Source organism: Theobroma cacao, chromosome 8 (genome assembly GCF_053813885.1).
Source record: "Theobroma cacao isolate CCN51 chromosome 8, ASM5381388v1, whole genome shotgun sequence".
Classification (NCBI taxonomy): domain Eukaryota; kingdom Viridiplantae; phylum Streptophyta; class Magnoliopsida; order Malvales; family Malvaceae; genus Theobroma; species Theobroma cacao.
In genome coordinates, this window is record NC_142646.1 from 1030558 (window position 1) to 1048586 (window position 18029).

General features: G+C 39.4%; 3 protein-coding genes across 5 annotated transcripts; all 3 read right to left on the bottom strand.

Annotated features, from left to right (window-relative positions):
* Positions 1-560: 560 nt before the first annotated feature.
* LOC18591350 (arabinosyltransferase RRA3) lies at positions 561-7875 on the bottom strand. 2 transcript variants are annotated; one of them, XM_088809323.1, is made up of 6 exons: positions 7547-7875; positions 6221-7152; positions 5802-6126; positions 5198-5347; positions 4488-4778; positions 561-1960 (listed from the first exon to the last, which is right to left on the bottom strand). In XM_088809323.1, exons 2-6 carry the CDS (start codon positions 6976-6978, stop codon positions 842-844), a joined length of 2643 nt encoding a protein of 880 aa, XP_088665449.1. In that variant the 5' UTR covers positions 6979-7152; positions 7547-7875; the 3' UTR covers positions 561-841. The 2 variants fall into 2 exon arrangements, with proteins under 2 accessions (XP_088665449.1, XP_007017478.1); XM_007017416.3 differs by lacking the exons at positions 4488-4778; positions 5198-5347; positions 5802-6126; positions 6221-7152; positions 7547-7875 and adding an exon at positions 2774-3242.
* A 793-nt stretch (positions 7876-8668) lies between these two features.
* On the bottom strand, positions 8669-11110 carry CYP721A1 (cytochrome P450, family 721, subfamily A, polypeptide 1). Its single transcript, XM_007017423.3, has 4 exons — positions 10472-11110; positions 9939-10183; positions 9382-9745; positions 8669-9192 (listed from the first exon to the last, which is right to left on the bottom strand). The coding sequence occupies exons 1-4, from the start codon at positions 10958-10960 to the stop codon at positions 8779-8781; spliced, it is 1512 nt and encodes a 503-aa protein (XP_007017485.2). The 5' UTR covers positions 10961-11110; the 3' UTR covers positions 8669-8778.
* A 3352-nt stretch (positions 11111-14462) lies between these two features.
* Positions 14463-17646, bottom strand: LOC18591353 (zinc finger protein GAI-ASSOCIATED FACTOR 1-like). 2 transcript variants are annotated; one of them, XM_088808982.1, is made up of 4 exons: positions 17070-17646; positions 16539-16935; positions 16201-16433; positions 14463-15489 (listed from the first exon to the last, which is right to left on the bottom strand). In XM_088808982.1, the coding sequence occupies exons 1-4, from the start codon at positions 17215-17217 to the stop codon at positions 14786-14788; spliced, it is 1482 nt and encodes a 493-aa protein (XP_088665108.1). In that variant the 5' UTR covers positions 17218-17646; the 3' UTR covers positions 14463-14785. The 2 variants fall into 2 exon arrangements, with proteins under 2 accessions (XP_088665108.1, XP_007017487.1); XM_007017425.3 differs by having other exon boundaries at positions 14463-15498.
* Positions 17647-18029: the final 383 nt, after the last annotated feature.

The following is an 18029-nucleotide window of genomic DNA, read 5'->3' on the forward strand; positions in this document are numbered from 1 at the left end:
TAAGACTTGAATGATATTCACGAGATTTGCCTGAGGAGCACAACGCTCAAACCATGCTTGGGTGCAGAATCGTTATCGAAAATAGTTGTAACAGTTGGTAATGGTTGCAAAATCCTTGTCGATAACAGTCTAATGAATAGCAAATTTTACTGGTTTGGTGCCCAGGGTCTTTGTGGATAAAGCAACTATCGTTGTAGCTAACAATTATACTAATAGTAGTAATTGATAGAATCTAGATTTTAGCAACTGTAATTCGATTGATTGAAGAGTGCCCCTCGCCCTTGCTCTCTTCTATTGGCAATTCGGAAATCTCAAGCTCTCACCCTCAAAACATAAGGGTAAATGGAGGTCTTGAGACAAAGATTCAATGATGCTCAAAACAACCTATTGTTCATGTCTCCTTTTGACAAGTTGACAATAAACAGGCAGCATACCAGGATCTCCTGTTCATTTCCACCCTGGTTATACTTTACCCTATTTTTGCAATTTCTCAGTAAATTCGGACGATATAAATCCAGAAGGATAATCACACAAAGTACGATGCAGAAGTGCAGCAAGACTTTATCATGAAAAACAACAAAAACCTTAATAAGATTTGTAGTATGCATAATACACAAACAAGTCATATCAATTGAAGTGCTTGTAAAATTTGCCCAAATGTTACAGCAGAAATACAACGCAAAAATTAAGGTAAAGGAGGAGAATAAAGATGCACATTCGACACTTTATCAGACGATAATATCAGAATAACCTACCTGTATCAAGTGACTCTGCAACTTGAGAACCGGCGAGCCCAGCCATTGGTCAACCATTCAATCTGAGACCCTCAACATTGCCACTCCTACCAATCAGAACCATCTGGGAAAGGGTCCAAAGCATCCCGCTTGCCATTAACATAGAATTCTACAACTGCTTTCATTCTTCGAAGCTTATCTGGGTGGTAATTTGCATGAACAATCACTGGCTTTAACTTCTTCAGTTTAGCATCTTTCCTTACCGTTTTAAAGAGGACCTTACTGTTCATAAATTTGTAGAAATCCATAGTTCTCTTGGCAGCATGAAGCCCATCATACCCAGGATGTGAAGGGAAAAAGAGTTCCTCATTGAAAACAGCTTGGTCCCATGCGTTCTGTTGCCGAGCTAACCGATCCGCCACACGGTCCAAAAGCTCAATTGAAGGAATTGTAGGCCTTATATAAAAGAAACCAGAGTTGAAAACCCAGATTCTCATTGTATGAGCATAACGAGCCCAACCCATGGCAGGTTCATCAAAAACGTCATTATATCCATAAGCAGTCATATTATTGTGACCATCAGACATGGACTCTACATCAGAATCCCGATAAAGATGGTTGAATGGGTTTTGTAAGTACACTATATCAACATCTGAGAGAAGAACGCTGTAACCCAGTTGCAAAAACTCTCTTAAAATGCGGAACTTCAATCCCGAGACAGCATGATTTCCTCCTGTTCTTCCAACAGCATCAATACCATCATCTGGATCCCTCTTGTACACTGGAACATTATTAGATTTACAGAAGTCCACAATATGGTCATCTAAAGCTATAACTAGGTAATTGAGTATGCCAACTCTCTTGATGCTAGAAAACCAAACCTCCAATGTCTCTTTCACATTTGCATTGGCAAGTGCAACTATAAGCTCTTTCTGAATGGCAACTTCCTCCAAAATTTTAGCCAATCTCGGGTTCACAGAGTCATCAGGAACAACACTTGGGTTAGTTCGCAAAGCCTTGACAGTACCAAAAGGTCCAGCTTTGTGCTGTTCACCCAACACCAGAAACTGCTTCTGTGCATGATCTTTTCCTTGTTCAGCTAGTTGTAGCTTTTCTGTCAAATCCCTGACCTGCTTCTTTAATTCAGAATTCTTCTCTGATAGTGATACAATCTCAGACTTCAGCATCTTAATCCGCTCTGAGGATTCACATGACGAAGAGCCAATCTAACAAATAGCAGAAAAAAGACAAAACAAGAGTACACACATCAAACAGCTAATAACAAAGAAAAAACAAGATGATACTAACTTTACAACGTTCGGGTATCCCACGGGAAGAAGAAAGTCCATGGTCCTTTACACATCATTAAAGTGCAAATCATAACATTAAATTCCACTACTAGCAATCAGCCCTGCCCATTTTATGTAACAAAATATCCAAGGGTTGACCAAAGTGAGCTCAGAGTCAAGGCAAAAAATCAAACAAAAGACAGAAGGATACAGCCTAAAGGGGACCAAAGCTAAGGAAAATGGAAGCCAGCTATTGCAAGTAAACGTACAAGATGGGTTAGAAGACGTCCTCAAAAACAACTCCGATTTCAAGAATCTTTTACTACTACGTGCCATGTGTAGCAATAGAGCTAATCAATTTCCGTGCAGCTTTACTGACGATCTAATGAAGCTTTGTTGGGTCTCCAAAAAAGGGAGAATAAAATAGTACTATACGTTTTTGTTTTCGTAACTGTTTCAAATTCCTTTTCCCTTGCATCCCAGAAGTGAAGGTTAGACTAGTATTAGTGAATTTCCTACTAAAATCAAAGATAATTTAAATCCTTTGCTTTCCTTGAACACCCAACTCTCTAAAACAAACCCTTTTTGAGTCAAGAAAGAGTTAACACCGTTAATAGCACTCATAATTCCAAAGTCAACTCAGTCCGATTAAAAATTTAACACATTAGCAAGACAATATTCAGATTAATATCAATAATCTAAAAGAAAACATTAACCAATGAAAATTTTTATGAAAGAAAAGTTGAAAACCTGGAAATTGGTTTTGCCAATTCGACGATTTTGAACAGAGGGAGTTGGGTTGATGAGTCCGTGAGGGAAAACGAAAGCGATGACGCAGCCAAGAAGAACTCCGATGACAATGGCTATAGCAATTCGAGATCCGCGGATTGACTGCCCTTTGTCCCTACGAACCGCCATCCTCCTTCCAACTCAGTCCAACACTGAAACGCAGTCGCAGAGAGAAAGATGAGGAAGCGAAAGGCTCTTCCTTTACCTATCGCATCAATCGCTTGGTCAGTAGGCAATTCTAAGCTTTGCTCCTTTTGGCGTTTGGCTCATAACTCTAACGTGGGAACTAAAATTTAGACAGCTACAGAAAGGAAAGAGGTTAGTCGTCGCTGCGAAGTTGTCATCTTTGGTTTCTACCACAGAACATTCAGGAGGTCGGATTCGGTGCTTCGCGAGTATGCTATTGACTAAGGGAGAAAGATTGAATCAGCCCCTTCGTTTTGATGAAGACTTCCAATGTTGAAAAAGACATGATCCAACGATTCTACAAGAGTCATTGACTTTTCCATTCTCATCCGGATCCAAATCGCAACTTAGCCGCCTTTGTTTAGGCCAATGGGTATGGGAAACAGCTAGTTGGATTTAAATTAATATTAATTAATACAATAAATATTAGATGACTATAAATAAGGGAGACGGTTCCGGTTAAATAACAAGAAAACCCATTTTTTGCTTCACTTTCATGGCTGACAAGGACATTTCATTTCATATACTCAAATATGCAATTCTATATACAATAACAATTGTGGTTTGAACATGGGGAGCATCTCTCATTCCCAACTCTTTTGACAGAGGGAAGGCATAAAGGGAGTATGACAAAAACTTTTATCTCAAAAAGAGGCAGTTCGTTGCTAAATTCTAACTAAAGAACAAGGGATCGATCCTCCAAAGCCAACTGAGATCAACTTCAGGATTTGCTTTCCTAATAACAAAATTGGATGGCCGCAATGACAAATCAAAGTAAAACCAGGTTCGTTAACTTCCCCTTACAACAGTTCCACGTGCTCATGAAGACTTGTTCTCCTGCATAACTAAAAGTTAAAAGATATTAGCAACCTTTTTATGTAAACATGAAGACATCAGCCCAGGGTCTGATATACGGAGAACAGGGATGTAATGAAATGATTTATCATAATCCGGTTTTAATGGTTATGTACCAATGCAACTTAGAACAAGTCGATTTAAGAGGGTAATTTTGTTTTCTGAAATCAGAAGGCGTGGCAGTAAATAATTTTCATGAATACCAACCAAATGGAGTCACTCCCAAAAGTTCATTTTGATGTAGGTCAAACTGAAGGCGACTGCCCAAAATTCAACTCTTATGCCTTGAAGCCTAGATTAATGTTCAAGAAGTGAGGCTGGTTAGATTAATGTTCAAGAACTGAGGCTGGTTAAGTAAAGAAGAATAAGCAAATAAAAAACAAGTTCGACTAATGGAGATATTAAAATGAAAAAAAAAGGAAATCCAGATACTTGGTAGGAACACTCAAGTCATGTGTGTTTGGGAGAAGAGTATGCAAACTAGGGGCTTTCTAGCCAAAAAAAGAAAACACTGGCTTTTAGCATGAACTCTGAAGTAACATATGACACTAGCGATTCCTCTTTATTTATTTTTACTTCCCCTAAAAGGATCAAAAGGACTAAAAGAGCGAATGCAAGAGAAAGAGAGACATACTTCCTCGGAGCTAGTAATATATGACACAACAACAGTGATGTCATCAAGCTTTCCACCATAATAACGGAACCCAGCATCTTGGGCAGCAGTTGAGAAAGGTGTCTGTCGGTCTCTATCCTGAGCTCGTTGCCGTGCCAAAGCTGCTATCTTCTGAGCAGTCACTTGAGGCCCCAAACCAGCTCTCACTGCATGAACCACCACTGCGGTAATTTCATTATTGTACAAGTTATCAAACAGTCCATCTGTGCCAGCAATGACTACATCTCCTGGAGCAACAGGCACTGCAAAAACCTGATTTGACCAGAAGATTTAGATCCTTTAGAAATTTCACAATCAATTGAGTAAACTAAAGCCTCAAATATAATAACCAAACCGGAAATATTCTTGTTTAAGACAGCAAGGGGGAAATAAATAAAGGGTTCAAAAGATGTAACAGGAATCAAAACATGTAACTACCCAAAGCTTAATAAATAATTTGGTTGACTTATCAAGAAATATCAAAGTGTATCCTCTCCCACTTAAATATTTAAGTTATTAGCCACAGGAAACAGGCAGCAGAAACAACTATCTAACATCCCAGGACCACTTAAGCCAAAATCTGTCAGAGCATAGACATTTTATTTATATGATTACGCAATCAACATATCATTATTCATAAAGTCAAAATAAGAGTTGTTTTCTATAATCACAAGAGGGACATGTGTATCTACCTGACCAGAGCTAGGTAAATCACCATTACTCCCACTCTCAAGTTGATATGTGAAGTTAAAATCATGCTGCTGCACTGGGGATCTAAATATTGTGCATCCATCTCGAACAACCATAAAACCACTGTCCCCCAAGTTTATAGCATGAAGACCCTGCAGTGAAAACCAAAAAAATAAATATATTGTCCCAGCAAGTAACTTCATCCAGTTATCCTTTAAAGGAGAAAGAGGAAGGAGGTAATTTATGCAATTTTGGTGGAAGAGAATGTAACTTAATACACAAAGCCTCAATCTGATTTCTGACCCTTCATCATTTCAAGTTTTACCAAGCTATCACAAGTGACAGGTCATATGCTATGGGAAACTTCTGGTCATTGCCCATTTCAGGTTACCTTCCACATAAAGGATGCAATCCCTTATAAATTCGTTTGGACAAAGACATCCAATTGCAGGTCATTGATTCATCAGTTCATGGTAGGCAGAGAAAGTAATATTTTGGTTTTGATGAGAGTGCTTGAGTGCAAAACAACTATTTCGGGAAAAAGCTACTCATGTCAGAATTAGAACACTCAACACAATAGACAAGCCCAGACCAGAAATGGCTTACCTGGTCTGTGAGTGCTATGATGCATGCTGTTGAAGAACCTTTAGCTTTTGTGCAAGAGTGAGCTTTCTCTAAGACTCTTGCGGGGTCAACTGAACCCTTGGGCTCCTCTTGGATAGCAGATACAGAATTAGACATGAGTTCCCTAGAATATTGCCCTGCATCAACACCCAGGTCTGCCCAGCCACCAACTCCATCTGCTACACCAATTGCTTGTTCATCCACACAAATGAAATGAGCATCCTCTCCGCCAGTATCTTCTTTGTCAGGATGGGGTAGATAGCATGATCCTGAAAGCAGCTTCAGAGTTTTGCCAGCAGAAATCTTCCTATCATGAGTGTCAAACACGGCATAAATATAAATTACATAAAATATTAAAAAGACTTAATAAAAGGATATTGGAAACAGCACAGAGAACATACTCATCTGATGACACAGAAGAATTTGCAACCTGTTCTTCACGTCCAGAATTATCAAAGGAAACATCAGGGGCAGTCCCAGCTGATAAACAAGAAGGCAATGAACTATGGAAAGCCCTTGAACCTGACCCCGAAGAAGGATCAAAGTTGCACCATCTTTTTCCAACAGTATACATGACATATCCGTAAATTGGAGAATTGTTAGGTTCCTCACGGTTTTTCAAACTCATTGTAGCTTTTATGCAGCTACTCAAGTTTCTATTTCCATAGGAGATGCCGGCACTACTTGTCAAAGGTGCAAGGTGCTCATGCTTTAACTTTAATGAATCAACAAGATATTCACCAAATACAACTCTAGAACCAGAAGCAGCCATAGGTTTACTTTGAAATTTGCTAACTGATGGTGGTATTTGACTGGTATCAGCAAGTGCACAATCAATGTGATACCCACAAACCTGGAAGGCAGGGCCTGATACAGATGGAACAGAAATTGTTCGAGAAAATGCACCAACAACAGAAATGTTCCTTCTTCGATTAGCCAAGAGAGAATCTGATCTTGCAGCCAAAAAAGTCCCTGTTTGCAAAAGACCTTGCAAATCCGCAAGCCCTGAAAATCTTAAAGAATGAAATAACCTACAATTGTCAAACCCTAGCTTCCCTGTCCCAATCAGAACCCCTATTGAATCATGAAGCCCGCATTCTGTTCTCCGGATTCCATTCTGAACTGCACTCCTCAGTCTCACAAAAAAGGTAGATGGCATCTTATCTTCTTAAGCAAAGCAATTTTGCTTCCAACCGTCTATTACAGAGAACACAAAAGTCACTACTACATGCACAAGAAAATCTCATAACTTTTTAACACAACTAAGCCTTAGATTACTAAAAACATAGATAATTCCTGCTCTCCCTTCGAAATATAGCAGGAATTAAGAAACCTGAAAAGAAAAACCAAAAAGTTTGCACATAAAAAGTTAACAAACCAAGAAATAAACAAAGAAACGAATAGACAAAAAAGAGGATTTCGAATGGTAAACACTATAAATCTCTAGAATATTAAACAACACCGATGAAATTCCAAATAGCAATGTTCACCTAATCTTAATTTCAACGAAAAAAATCAATTTGTAATCAAAATCCGCCAATTAAGGGAATCATATTCTAACCAGATATTTCTCATAAAACCAAGGGGCAGCTTAGATACGATACAATTAATTCCAAATCAGCTCGTTAAGATAATTATCTACCAGAAAAAAAAGGATAAAAATTTGCGGAACAAAAAGTCAACAGTGGTAAAAGAGAACGGAAAATGAACAAGGCGCGGAGTCTCACCTTTATAGAGCCATCAAGACCCAAAAGATTAAATCGAAAACCCTAACCCCAAAGTTCTGGAAATGAACCGATCGGTTTAGAGCGAACCGCCAGAATCCGGTTCTTCCGTCTAGTTGTCTTTATAAACCTTAAAGAAACAAAAGACTCCAAAGCTTTTCTCCGGCAAGAAACGGTGGGACAAGAAAATATCCAAGAAAGAAGTCGAGAAAGTTCTTCGAAACGGAGCTCAGCTAACGCAACTGAAACCCTAAAAATAGTTGCAGGGAGGGAAAATTGACAAATAGAATCCGCTAAAAGGTTTCTCCTATTAACTCGGGGGATTTTTTTCAGTATGAGATTTAGATTTTTATTTTGACCAAAAATGGGCAACATGCATTTATGAATTGACGGATTTCACTGTTGGATAAGCTAAAATTTACTCGATGCTTTCGGTTGTTTCTGGGCTTGGAAGAGGGTAGAATTGTCTTTTTGAAGCTTAACGGTAACGGTAATCCGGATTGTTGAAGCTGGACGTCTTGTGTACTTTGCAATCAGGCTTGTTTCTTGTCCAAATTGTTTGGAAGGTTATTTTGAAGATTGCAAGCGCAAAGTACAGAATTTAGATTTTAGGTTTTTGGCCCAAAGTTTTTTCCTCTTTTTAAATTAACCCTGTTTTGCCTTTCATATTTCAGTATTTGGACTTTAAAAAGTTTAAATCAAGTCCTTTGACTTTTCTATCTGTTTAATAAATTATTAAGGGAATAATGAATTAATTCTTAATTTAATATAAATAAATAAATCTTAATTAAGATAGCTTGTTCAATATATAAAAAACCGTCATCTTTTATACATAATCAAAGCGTGTAATAATAATTAAGTTTTATTTTTTAAAAAAAATTCGAATTCAAATCTTCATGTTGTAACTTAATCATTATAATATTAAAAAATTATGCCATCAAAACTTTGAAAATCTTTTAAGTATACATCAATGATCTAACCATTGTTTGTGTAGACTTTAGAGTAACAAGAGTCTTCTTCAAGCTAAAGGATGTAATGTTCTAAATTGGATGAAAACTAAAATTTATACTATCTTTTATATAGTATATAATATAATCACAAAATATTATTATGATAAGGCTAACATTAACAAGCAAATTTTGTTCTTTCCAATCAAAGATTTCTTCGCATATGAGCTCAGACAATAATGTCAAAGAAGACCATCTTTGCATCTATTTTACATCGATTTAGAGCCCTTAGAGTTTTGTTAGGAGCATCTGTAGACCATATTGGGGCTGCAGGGTGATGAACAGCATAGGGGCATGAACATAAGTAGGGGACACTGCCAAGGAATATTGCCGGACAATCATAGCTAGAGCAATTTTAAACTCGGCCATGGCTAAATTCTGGCCAACACAAGTTCTAGGGCCCAAACCAAATGGAAGAAACGAGGCTAAATGCTTTCGGGACTCTTTGAATCTCGAGGGGTTGAACTTGTTAGCATCTTCTCCCCATATGTCAGCGTCGTTATGAACAGCGGTCAGTGCCAAATAGAGCTGTGTACCAGTAGGAACGTTGAGCTTCCCTAGCTTAACGTCCTTGCCTGCTTGCCTCATCATCAACACTGCTGCTGGGTAGAGCCGAAGTGTTTCATTGATTATCATGGTCACCTGTTCAAAATTACGCAATGTTCAACCTGTTACTATGAGAAAGCAGGATATGTTCAATTGCAAGCTATTCCTTTGATCTTAAACATGAAAAAGCTGAAGTTAGCATGCGTGCTACTACCAGTGTTTAACCAACAAACAATTCTACCAGATCAATTTGAATTTGGCAGATCAGTCAGGAAATAAACTTACAATCTTCAAGTCGTTCAAGTTCTCTGCAACTGGGAGCTTATCATTTCCACAGATGCGAAGCACTTCTTCTCGTGCTTTGTCTTGCCATTCTGGATTCAATGCCAAAAGCAGAAGTGCCCAGGATAAAGCATTAGCAGCTGTTTCCTTTCCTGCAAAGTAAAAGGTCTTGCACTCGTCTATTATGTCTCCCTCGCCTAACCTCTCTTCTTGATCATGTTGATTCTTGTATGAAGACATCAAAAGACCAAGTAGACTTGAAGAATTTTCTCTTCTGTTGCTGTTAGCCCGTATCAGTGCCCGTACAGATTCACGAGTTTCCTTCTCTAATCTCCACCTCTCTCTGTTATTCCTAGTAGGCAAAAACCTGACACAACAATTTCCTGGCTTCAATTGTCATGTGTGGGATAAGTTAGGCATGGAATACATTACAACCAGTCACCAGACCACTCCTTCCAATTAATTTACCAGTATATAATTTTGTATACAATATATATGTTTGCATAGTTGATAAGCAACTTAATTTCTTTAAGAAATTAGAAGAAAAATGAAAAGGTGACCTGAACCCTGGGATATAGACACTTCTTACAGCCAGAGAGAAAAGCTTCATCTGCTGTTCTTGTAACATGAAGATACGTTTTCCTTCTTCAAAACTGCTTCCAAATGCTGTTCTGGATATAACATCAGCAGAGAAGTCATGAAGTTCTTTGTTCACTTCCAATTCGAATTCATCTCTCCCGGCTCTGTTTTCCTCCCACTTCTCAAGCATTTTCGTAGTAGCAGCCACAATTTCAGGTATCCAACCCTGTTCAAAGCATTTTGTGCAGGTGTTTACCCCACACAAATAGCATTAGTTTTGAGTTATGATTGATACTAAATCCACCATTGCCCATGGAGGCCATCAGGCCCATCACCAACATAACCAAAATTTTCATCTCTGTTGCAACCCGGTAAAGAATCAAAGTATACTTGGTTTTAGATTGGTAAGTTGCATACTCATAATGTCTGAGGAGAAAGTTAGACAGGCGGGCTTAACAGTTGAAAAATCATTGAGGCCCATACTATGTAAAGAGAGGGAGGTAGTTTGGTTTACCTTAACTCTTTCCATACTGAAGGCCTGGTTTGCAATCCTCCTGTGAACGGCCCATTCTTCACCTTCCAACCCCACAAGTCCCTGTCCGAAGAGCATCCTGCTCATGGGGTTAAACCCGACCTTATGAAACGCCGCGCCCGTGTTCATGGCAGCCTCCTTGATCATAGCCGGATCGGATATTCCCAGCCTCGGTTTTGACCCGAACCAATACAAGAACGGTTTCCCATACATGTTGGACCACCTGTGGTAGAATGGAGCCACCCGTTGAAGGACATCGTGGTGGTGAAGTGGAGCTGGCTTTGACTGAGCTTCTGCAAACAGACGGCGGATCTCAGCTGAGTTTCCGAAGATTGGACGGTAGCCAGGGCCTGCTACTCCTTGTTTTTTGAAGTGGTTTTGGATCTTCCAGGGGATCCATACGATTGAGTACACAAATTTCAAGAGACAGATGCAAAGAAATGCTATGAAGAGAAGAACTAGATGATTCATTAGTGAAATATCTCTGTATCTCTAAAGCTTGGGGCAGTTAATGGTGAGTTGGTATAGGGATTAGAGTTCACAAGGAGCGTTGAATTTGTTTTTATTGTAACTCAGTAAAGTAATGCTTTGATGACTCTGCTTTTTAACAACCGTTGGACTTACATAGTCTACTTGCAGTGTTAGAAAATAGACTCAAAAGTGAACGAGCAATTCCAATTTCCATATAAAGTTGACTTTTGAGATATTAAATTGCAATTCTTTATAAAATCTAATCTGCTGGCTTATTGTCTTTTGATGATCCTGCTGCAAGCCAAAAAAGAAGCATACGGGCACTCCATGTACATATCCAATGATTCCAAGTTGTAACTTATGTGCTATAGAATATAGAAATTGAAAGATTTATGCTTACTGCAAGTTCTAAACATGCGGTAAACATGCTAAAACGCCCCATGCAAATCTTCAATCCAAGCTCCTGGTAAACAGGATCTCTGAACCATATTGAGGCTGCAGGGTTACAAGCACCATCGGTGCATGAACAGATACTGGTGACATTACAAAAGAAGATTCCAGGGGGATCATAGCGAGCACAAACCATGGCTAAATTCTGACCTGTGCAGATTCTAGGCCCCAACCCAAATGGAAAAAATGAGGCTAAAGGACGGAGCCTCTTTAAATCTCCTAGGATTGAACCTATTGGCATCTTCTCCTAATATATAAGGATCATGATGGATATAGAGCAGCCAGTCCTAACTGGAATTTCTGTGCCAGCAGGAATGTCGAGGCTCCCTAGCACAACGTTCCTCGTTGTTTTCCTCATTAACATCAACAGGGAGGATAAGGTCTAAGCGTTTCATTGACAATCAGACCGGGAGGATAAGGTCTAAGCGTTTCATTGACAATCAGAGTCACCTGCTTCGACAATTTAACTGTTTCTCCAAGCAATTTCCTTGTTCTTACTCTCATCGTTCGCAAATTATCAAAGAAGAATTTAACATGGTTATCAAATCTAACTTATCTGGATGAATTCGATTAAGAAATCCAGTTTATCATAGATCCTAAGAAAAGCGGCTTAAGTCTTCCAATATCTCCTTACCTAGAGCTTTTCATGGTTCTTTTGTTCTTAGCTTAAGAGGTCAACCACGTGTCAGCTTACAATTTTGAAGTCGCTTAAATTGTCAGAAACCGGTTCTTTGTGTATACAGATAGGAATCACTTAATCCCTCGGTTTTTCTTGACAATCTTGATGCAATGCTAAAAGCGTCAGTGACCAGTTCAACAGATTGGCAGTTGTTTCCTTCCCTGCAAAAGTAAAAGTTCTGCATTCACCTATGATTTCTTCCTCCATTAATCTCTCTTCTTGATCATTCTGATTACTACAAGAAGACACCAAAAGACCTAGTAGATTTGTTGAATCTTCAGTCTCCACCTTTCTCTGATAGCAGGCAGAAACCTGTGTAAAACATGTTTGAGAGTAACCTCCACAATCATGTCGGGGTCAGTCATTGCAAGCCCAGGCTTCAACCAGTCAGAACTAATAAACGTGCGTGACCACTTGTTATAACTAGATGCCACACGGTCAAGGATATCGTGCTGGCCAACAGACATTAATTTGACTGAGCTTCCAAAGATGGGACGGTAGATACAGCTAGGGCCCCTTTCCCCTTGTTTTCTGAAGTGGGTTTGGATTCTCAATAAAACCCAAGACAGAGCAATACAAGCAGAAGCAGCTGATTCATATTACACGCAGAAAGACATGCAAGTGGCCATGGCATTCGCAAAGATTTTTATGTAAACATTTAAGTTGTATATATAACTAAAGATATTCAATGTCTACGAAAGTAGGTGTAGTCAAATTAGCTGTGTCAGGAAAGTCAACAAAACAAGCATAAGGCTTAAAATCTAAGTGATTCGATTAGATTACGTGACACTATCGCACGTCCAAACGTCAAACTTTAGACCAGCGATCGAGAATGCTTGCAGCCTTCTTGCTGATAACTCGTCGCCGAGCTCGGAGTTTTGTTTTAGTTCTTCCTCGGTAAAATTACGTTCACGTTGCATGAAAAAAACTTAGTACAGCATACATGCAATTTATTGGAATTTTTTTTATTTTGAGTGTTTACAATTTTATATTATCAATTAAAAATTTTAATTTTTACATTTTAAATCTTGAATTTTAATAATAAAAATAAACAATTTGATGATAAAAATGATATTAATATAAGAAATTTATTAAACATCTAACGTAAATTTGAAAAAAAAAATCAAATTGAAAATAGAAAGATTTTTGTTGGAAACAGGGTTTATATACTCTGGTTGAAGAAAGGGTTCGGTCACGATTTGATAAAGTCTCGTGCATGCTTAATTACTGTGATATATTGATGTTGAGACAATTTTTCTGGTGGAGCCACGAGGAAACTCTATGGGGTCAGTAATGTAAAGTGAGAAATTAATAGGTAAATAGCAAATCGTGGTTTAATGTTTACAATGTTTTTCATGTGCGAATCTATAAGCTCTATTAGTTGTATCAAGTGGAATGCTGCTTTCTAGTCCTTTGAATTAATGCTTGTCATATCTTAAATTGTACTACTATACGAAAGAAAAGCATGCCTTTTTATGTAAATGGGCAGTAAATAATTAATTAATATTTGACCATTCAAGTTTACAAACATAATCCAACATTCAACTCTAATAATGACAGTTAACGACGAATGTAAAATTTTATATAAAAAATAATTATAAAAATAATAATAATATATATATTAAATTTTATACATATAATAAAAAATTAAAAAATAAAAAATATGACCGTCCATGAAGACGGTTCCTCTTTTGTAAGGCAAAAATGGGATTTGGGCTGCCAACGAAATGGGTGTGAAATGGGTTTAAACTCATGAGTCATGAGCCTGGAAGTTGCATGATAACGAAGAGCTACATCAATCCCACGTAAGAACAGGGAGTCAGCGATCACAAATGCATGGCAAAAAGCAAAACACGTGACATGTCCGAAACGTGTTCCTAGTGCCGGGGCCTAAAGCCATAAACCAAGCATGAAAGCTTACGGAACGTCCATTTGTTCTGAAACGCGCAATCGTTTCGAATCGCCAGGGCAGAGAGAAAAACCCCACTACCCATAAAAACTCGAAGGGCCCAGCAGCGGCCAGGGTACACATGCCCCTGTGGCATTGCCAACTCACCTCATTAAATGGGAGTTCGACAGTTCTGAAATCTGAACTCACCCCAAGGGCTTCGTATCCTGTTTAGAATTGACTAGCCGACCCCCCTTATTTGACCAACGCCTTTCAACTTCAAGCTCACCATAATGCCATGCACCGTCATCTTCCCATCAAACAAAATCATTTTCAAACTTGGACTACTCAAAAACCTTGGGTTAATGGAACTTAAATTGTCTTTAACTGAAGTTTGCAACTTGTGTTTTTTTACGTTCAGTCAATGTGTGGTAAATTGGACCCTGCGTGGACAGTCAGGTTGGAAGCAAAGTGAAACACAGCAATTAAGAAAAAGAGAACTGTATAATAGTAGCATCATATTTTGTGCTACGTTTGCTAGCTTCTAACTACGAAGTTCCTGTACAACCCTTTTCCCCGAGTGATATCTCCAAGATTTTAAAATTAAACTTTACCTCAAAAGGAAACTAACTTTAAAAGGCAGTACTAACAAAAGGAAAGCCAAAATTAATGTCTAACTCTAACATCCTTCTCTGGGTTCTAAGCACTTTTGTGTCGACGATGGACAAAAAAGATTGAAAAACAAAATGGTGTAACTTTTCTTCTTCAATTCCTTTAGCAGGGGGAAGTTAGGGAACTGAATTAACCTCTAAAGCATGGCTGGGCCATTGGGTTTTCTCTCAGGTGCACCTTCCCATGTTTCTCTAGGCGAACTCCCTGATCCTGCCGCATATGATGTAGTAGCTGCTCCAACATTGAAGCCACCTCCGAAGGAAGTGAGCAAAGCAGACAGTCCGTTTGAGGAAGCTCCACCATCACCCATGCCAAGGCCAAGAAGGTCAAGTGTAGTAGGCTTGTTCCCGAACAGCGAGGATGGGTCCATCATATGATCAGTCAAGTTAGAACTTCCGTTTGAGGGAAGGCCAAGGCCAAGGCCAGCTGTCAAAGAGCTACTCTCTGGCTTCACATTAGGATCCTGACCGGCAGTGGAGGTTGACGATACCGCCAAGCCTAGACCGCGGAGCAGTGAAGGGTTTGATGCTGCTGCACCCATTTGGGCAGCCTTCTGTAGCAATGCGGTAGCGGACATGGCTGGTTGCGGAGACGGAGCATAATGGCAATGGTCATGTTCAGGTCCAGTGAAGATCGAGGAGCCATTGTTGGAGAGGTAGAGAGGAGAGGAAAGGGAGAGGGATGTGCGCTCTAAAGGTGCTGCTGATCGAAAGATCGGAGATGGCGCTGGTATCTTGGATGGTTGAGAGTTTGGTGCAAATATGCTAGCAAAAACATTGCTATTTGAAGTAGAGGTACTAGTTGCTGCTGGAGTTGGTGGTGAAAGACCCATCGGATTATCTGGTATTTCTGCAGGAATGTAAACAGTGAAAATATCAATGAGAGGCCATTGAAGAAACTTGCAAAAAAGAGGTATATAGTGAAAATACAATGATGAAGATTGAAGTAGCAGCAGACAAAACCAAAGACATTAAGCTGAGAGATTAAAAGGGAGAGGGGCTTTTCTTTATGGCCTTTATGCAAGTCCTATAACTTGAAAGCTTCGGAAGTAAAAGCAAAGGCAATAATAATGGCTGCCTTTCTTTCTCTCAGTTCACCCTTTTCGCTTTTCGATCTTCGATCATTGAGCTTACTTATTGACACTGTAACCATCTCGCTCGTGAACCCAAAACCAAACTCCTGAACTTCTCTCTCTCTCTCTCTCTCTCTCTCTCTCTCTCTCTCTCTCTCTCTCTCTCTCTCTCTCTCTCTCTCTCTCTCTCTCTCTCCCCTCACCAACCACACATTTGCTAGGTACTCTCTAAGGCTAAATATCCAAACGAGAACGACATCAAGAAGAGACAAAACAGAGCCATAAAAAACCAGAACTTCATCTGAATGGACTCTCATCTCTCTTCACCCACAATAGAAAAACAAAAACAATTATATATATATAAAAGTACCCCCACGATTATCTCTACTTTGACCTATATATCTAAATAAACAATACAAAGCAAGAAAACCGTCCATATAAAAGTAAACGTATAAATTGACATACACACAAATTTTTACCTGAACTCTGAATTGACAAACCCGGTGAAACTACGCTAGCAGTAGACGGTGTTAAAGGCTGCGGTGGTGGCGATGTTGCTGCTGCTCCTCCAACCATAGTTTTCCCGTTCCCATTGCCATTGCCACTCACGTTAACATTCCCTTCTGTATTAGCAATGGCCAGCGTTTGAGCCCTCGCGCTTTCCTCAGCTAAAGCATCGCAGAAAGCTCTATGCGTTATGAAACTATCCCTCCTTCAAGAACACATCATCTACCGTCAAAACCAAGGAAGAAAAACGCATAAAGATGGAAGAGAAGGGTGTTCAATTATGAAATGGAAACGGATGAGTTCCTCTTACCTAGAAAAGATGGTGCCACAGTCGCATTTATACTCTCGGGTGCCGCAAGTCTTCATGTGGGCCTTCCAATCGGACTGAACAGCGTATTTTTTAGAGCACCGCTCGCATTTCCATTTCTTTTCCCCGTGTTTCCTGCAAAAGTGTTTCTTGATACCGGTAAGATCACCGAGGGCTCGAGCTGGGTTGTGGTGGACGCAACTTGGCTCAGGGCACACGTAGACTCGCTTTCGAATTTCTTTGCTGGTTCTCTGCCGCAGCTTCCATGGTAAGTTATGACCCCGTCGGTGGAGCTGAAGGTTCTGATCGCGTTGAAAGCCTTTATTACAGATCTCACAAACGAAGCGGTTGGTGGCAAGTAGGGATTTTGGAGATAAAGCTATTACCTCAGCATCTGGATCTGAATGAATCAAAAAAGATACAGAAAAAGATGATTCTTTTTTCAACATTGCGAGACAAAATGAAGGAAAACATGGAAATTCAAATTATTGAGATTAAAAACATGGGTGGACTTTGACTGTTCTTATAATTCACCTGGCATTCCAGGAAGATTCCTTTTCTTCTTCGGTGGTCCTCCTCCTGTTGGTTGAGTGCCTTGAATCTGATTACCTGAAGAAGATGCACTTGCTTCTCCAGAAGCTGTAGAAACTGTCATTGGTGACGAATTTTCAAGCTCCACCATGATTTATTTCTACTCCAAACCCCAATCAAAGACAACCAAAAAAGTTCTGGTTTTTGCTTTGAGCCTCAAAAAAACAAAAACCCCGTTTTAGTTGGAGTAAACCATCGAGCTTGAGTACAAACAATGGGTTTGAATCAAAGATTATGGTCGTTTTTCACAAGGGAAAAAAATGATAAAAACTCGTAAGAAAAAGACAAAGTTTTTTGGCTCAGTGTGTAGCTTCCATTAGAGTGAAACAAAACGAAACTAAATGAAAGCCCCAATTCAACTAATTCTTCGAGTCATGACCGGGAAGAGCACGCGAGGTCCCATAAGGCGGCTTCATGTCCATGATACAGAAAGATAAAGAACAGTGAAACACAGAGACATTGAAGAGAGAGAAGCGACATACAAGCAAAAATAATTAAAGAAAACGAGAGAGAGAGGGATTTGAATGAAGTGAAAAACGAAAATCAAACTAATAAAAAAATATGGTTAAAGCGGCGCCAGCATTAACCATGGTTAAGTTTTTCGAAACTGTGGATTTTTTAACTATGGTTTAGAGACAATCTATACGCATCAGCTCCCTCTTCTGGCTGCGTTTCCAAATCTGACCGTCCACGTGTCGATCTCTCCGGGTTGCTGACATTTGTCGGGAGAATTCGGGACTAGGCGGTGCTTGTCGTTTAGTGCAGATAGCCCCCCTCAGAATTTTCTCGTCTTAAAAACTCATTCCTCCATATTTTTTTGTGAACCTTTTTTGAGACTCGCACCGAAAGTCAATTATACCCCTGCAGGAACCCCTTTGTCACGGTCTCCGAGGGATGACATTT

Excerpts from the sequence above, each read along its gene's own strand:
- LOC18591350 (XM_088809323.1), bottom strand. The coding sequence starts at position 6,978 with ATGCCATCTACCTTTTTTGTGAGACTGAGGAGTGCAGTTCAGAATGGA. Across the intron at positions 5,348-5,801 it reads TCATAGCACTCACAGACCAG|GGTCTTCATGCTATAAACTT; the intron begins GTAAGCCATTTC and ends TTTTCACTGCAG. Across the intron at positions 1,961-4,487 it reads ATATTACTAGCTCCGAGGAA|ATTGGCTCTTCGTCATGTGA; the intron begins GTATGTCTCTCT and ends GCTATTTGTTAG.
- CYP721A1 (XM_007017423.3), bottom strand. The coding sequence starts at position 10,960 with ATGAATCATCTAGTTCTTCTCTTCATAGCATTTCTTTGCATCTGTCTC. Across the intron at positions 10,184-10,471 it reads TCAGTATGGAAAGAGTTAAG|GGTTGGATACCTGAAATTGT; the intron begins GTAAACCAAACT and ends TGCTTTGAACAG. Across the intron at positions 9,193-9,381 it reads ACTTGAACGACTTGAAGATT|GTGACCATGATAATCAATGA; the intron begins GTAAGTTTATTT and ends AATTTTGAACAG.
- LOC18591353 (XM_007017425.3), bottom strand. The coding sequence starts at position 17,217 with ATGGTGGAGCTTGAAAATTCGTCACCAATGACAGTTTCTACAGCTTCT. Across the intron at positions 16,936-17,069 it reads GAATCTTCCTGGAATGCCAG|ATCCAGATGCTGAGGTAATA; the intron begins GTGAATTATAAG and ends TGATTCATTCAG. Across the intron at positions 15,499-16,200 it reads TTTGTCAATTCAGAGTTCAG|AAATACCAGATAATCCGATG; the intron begins GTAAAAATTTGT and ends ACATTCCTGCAG.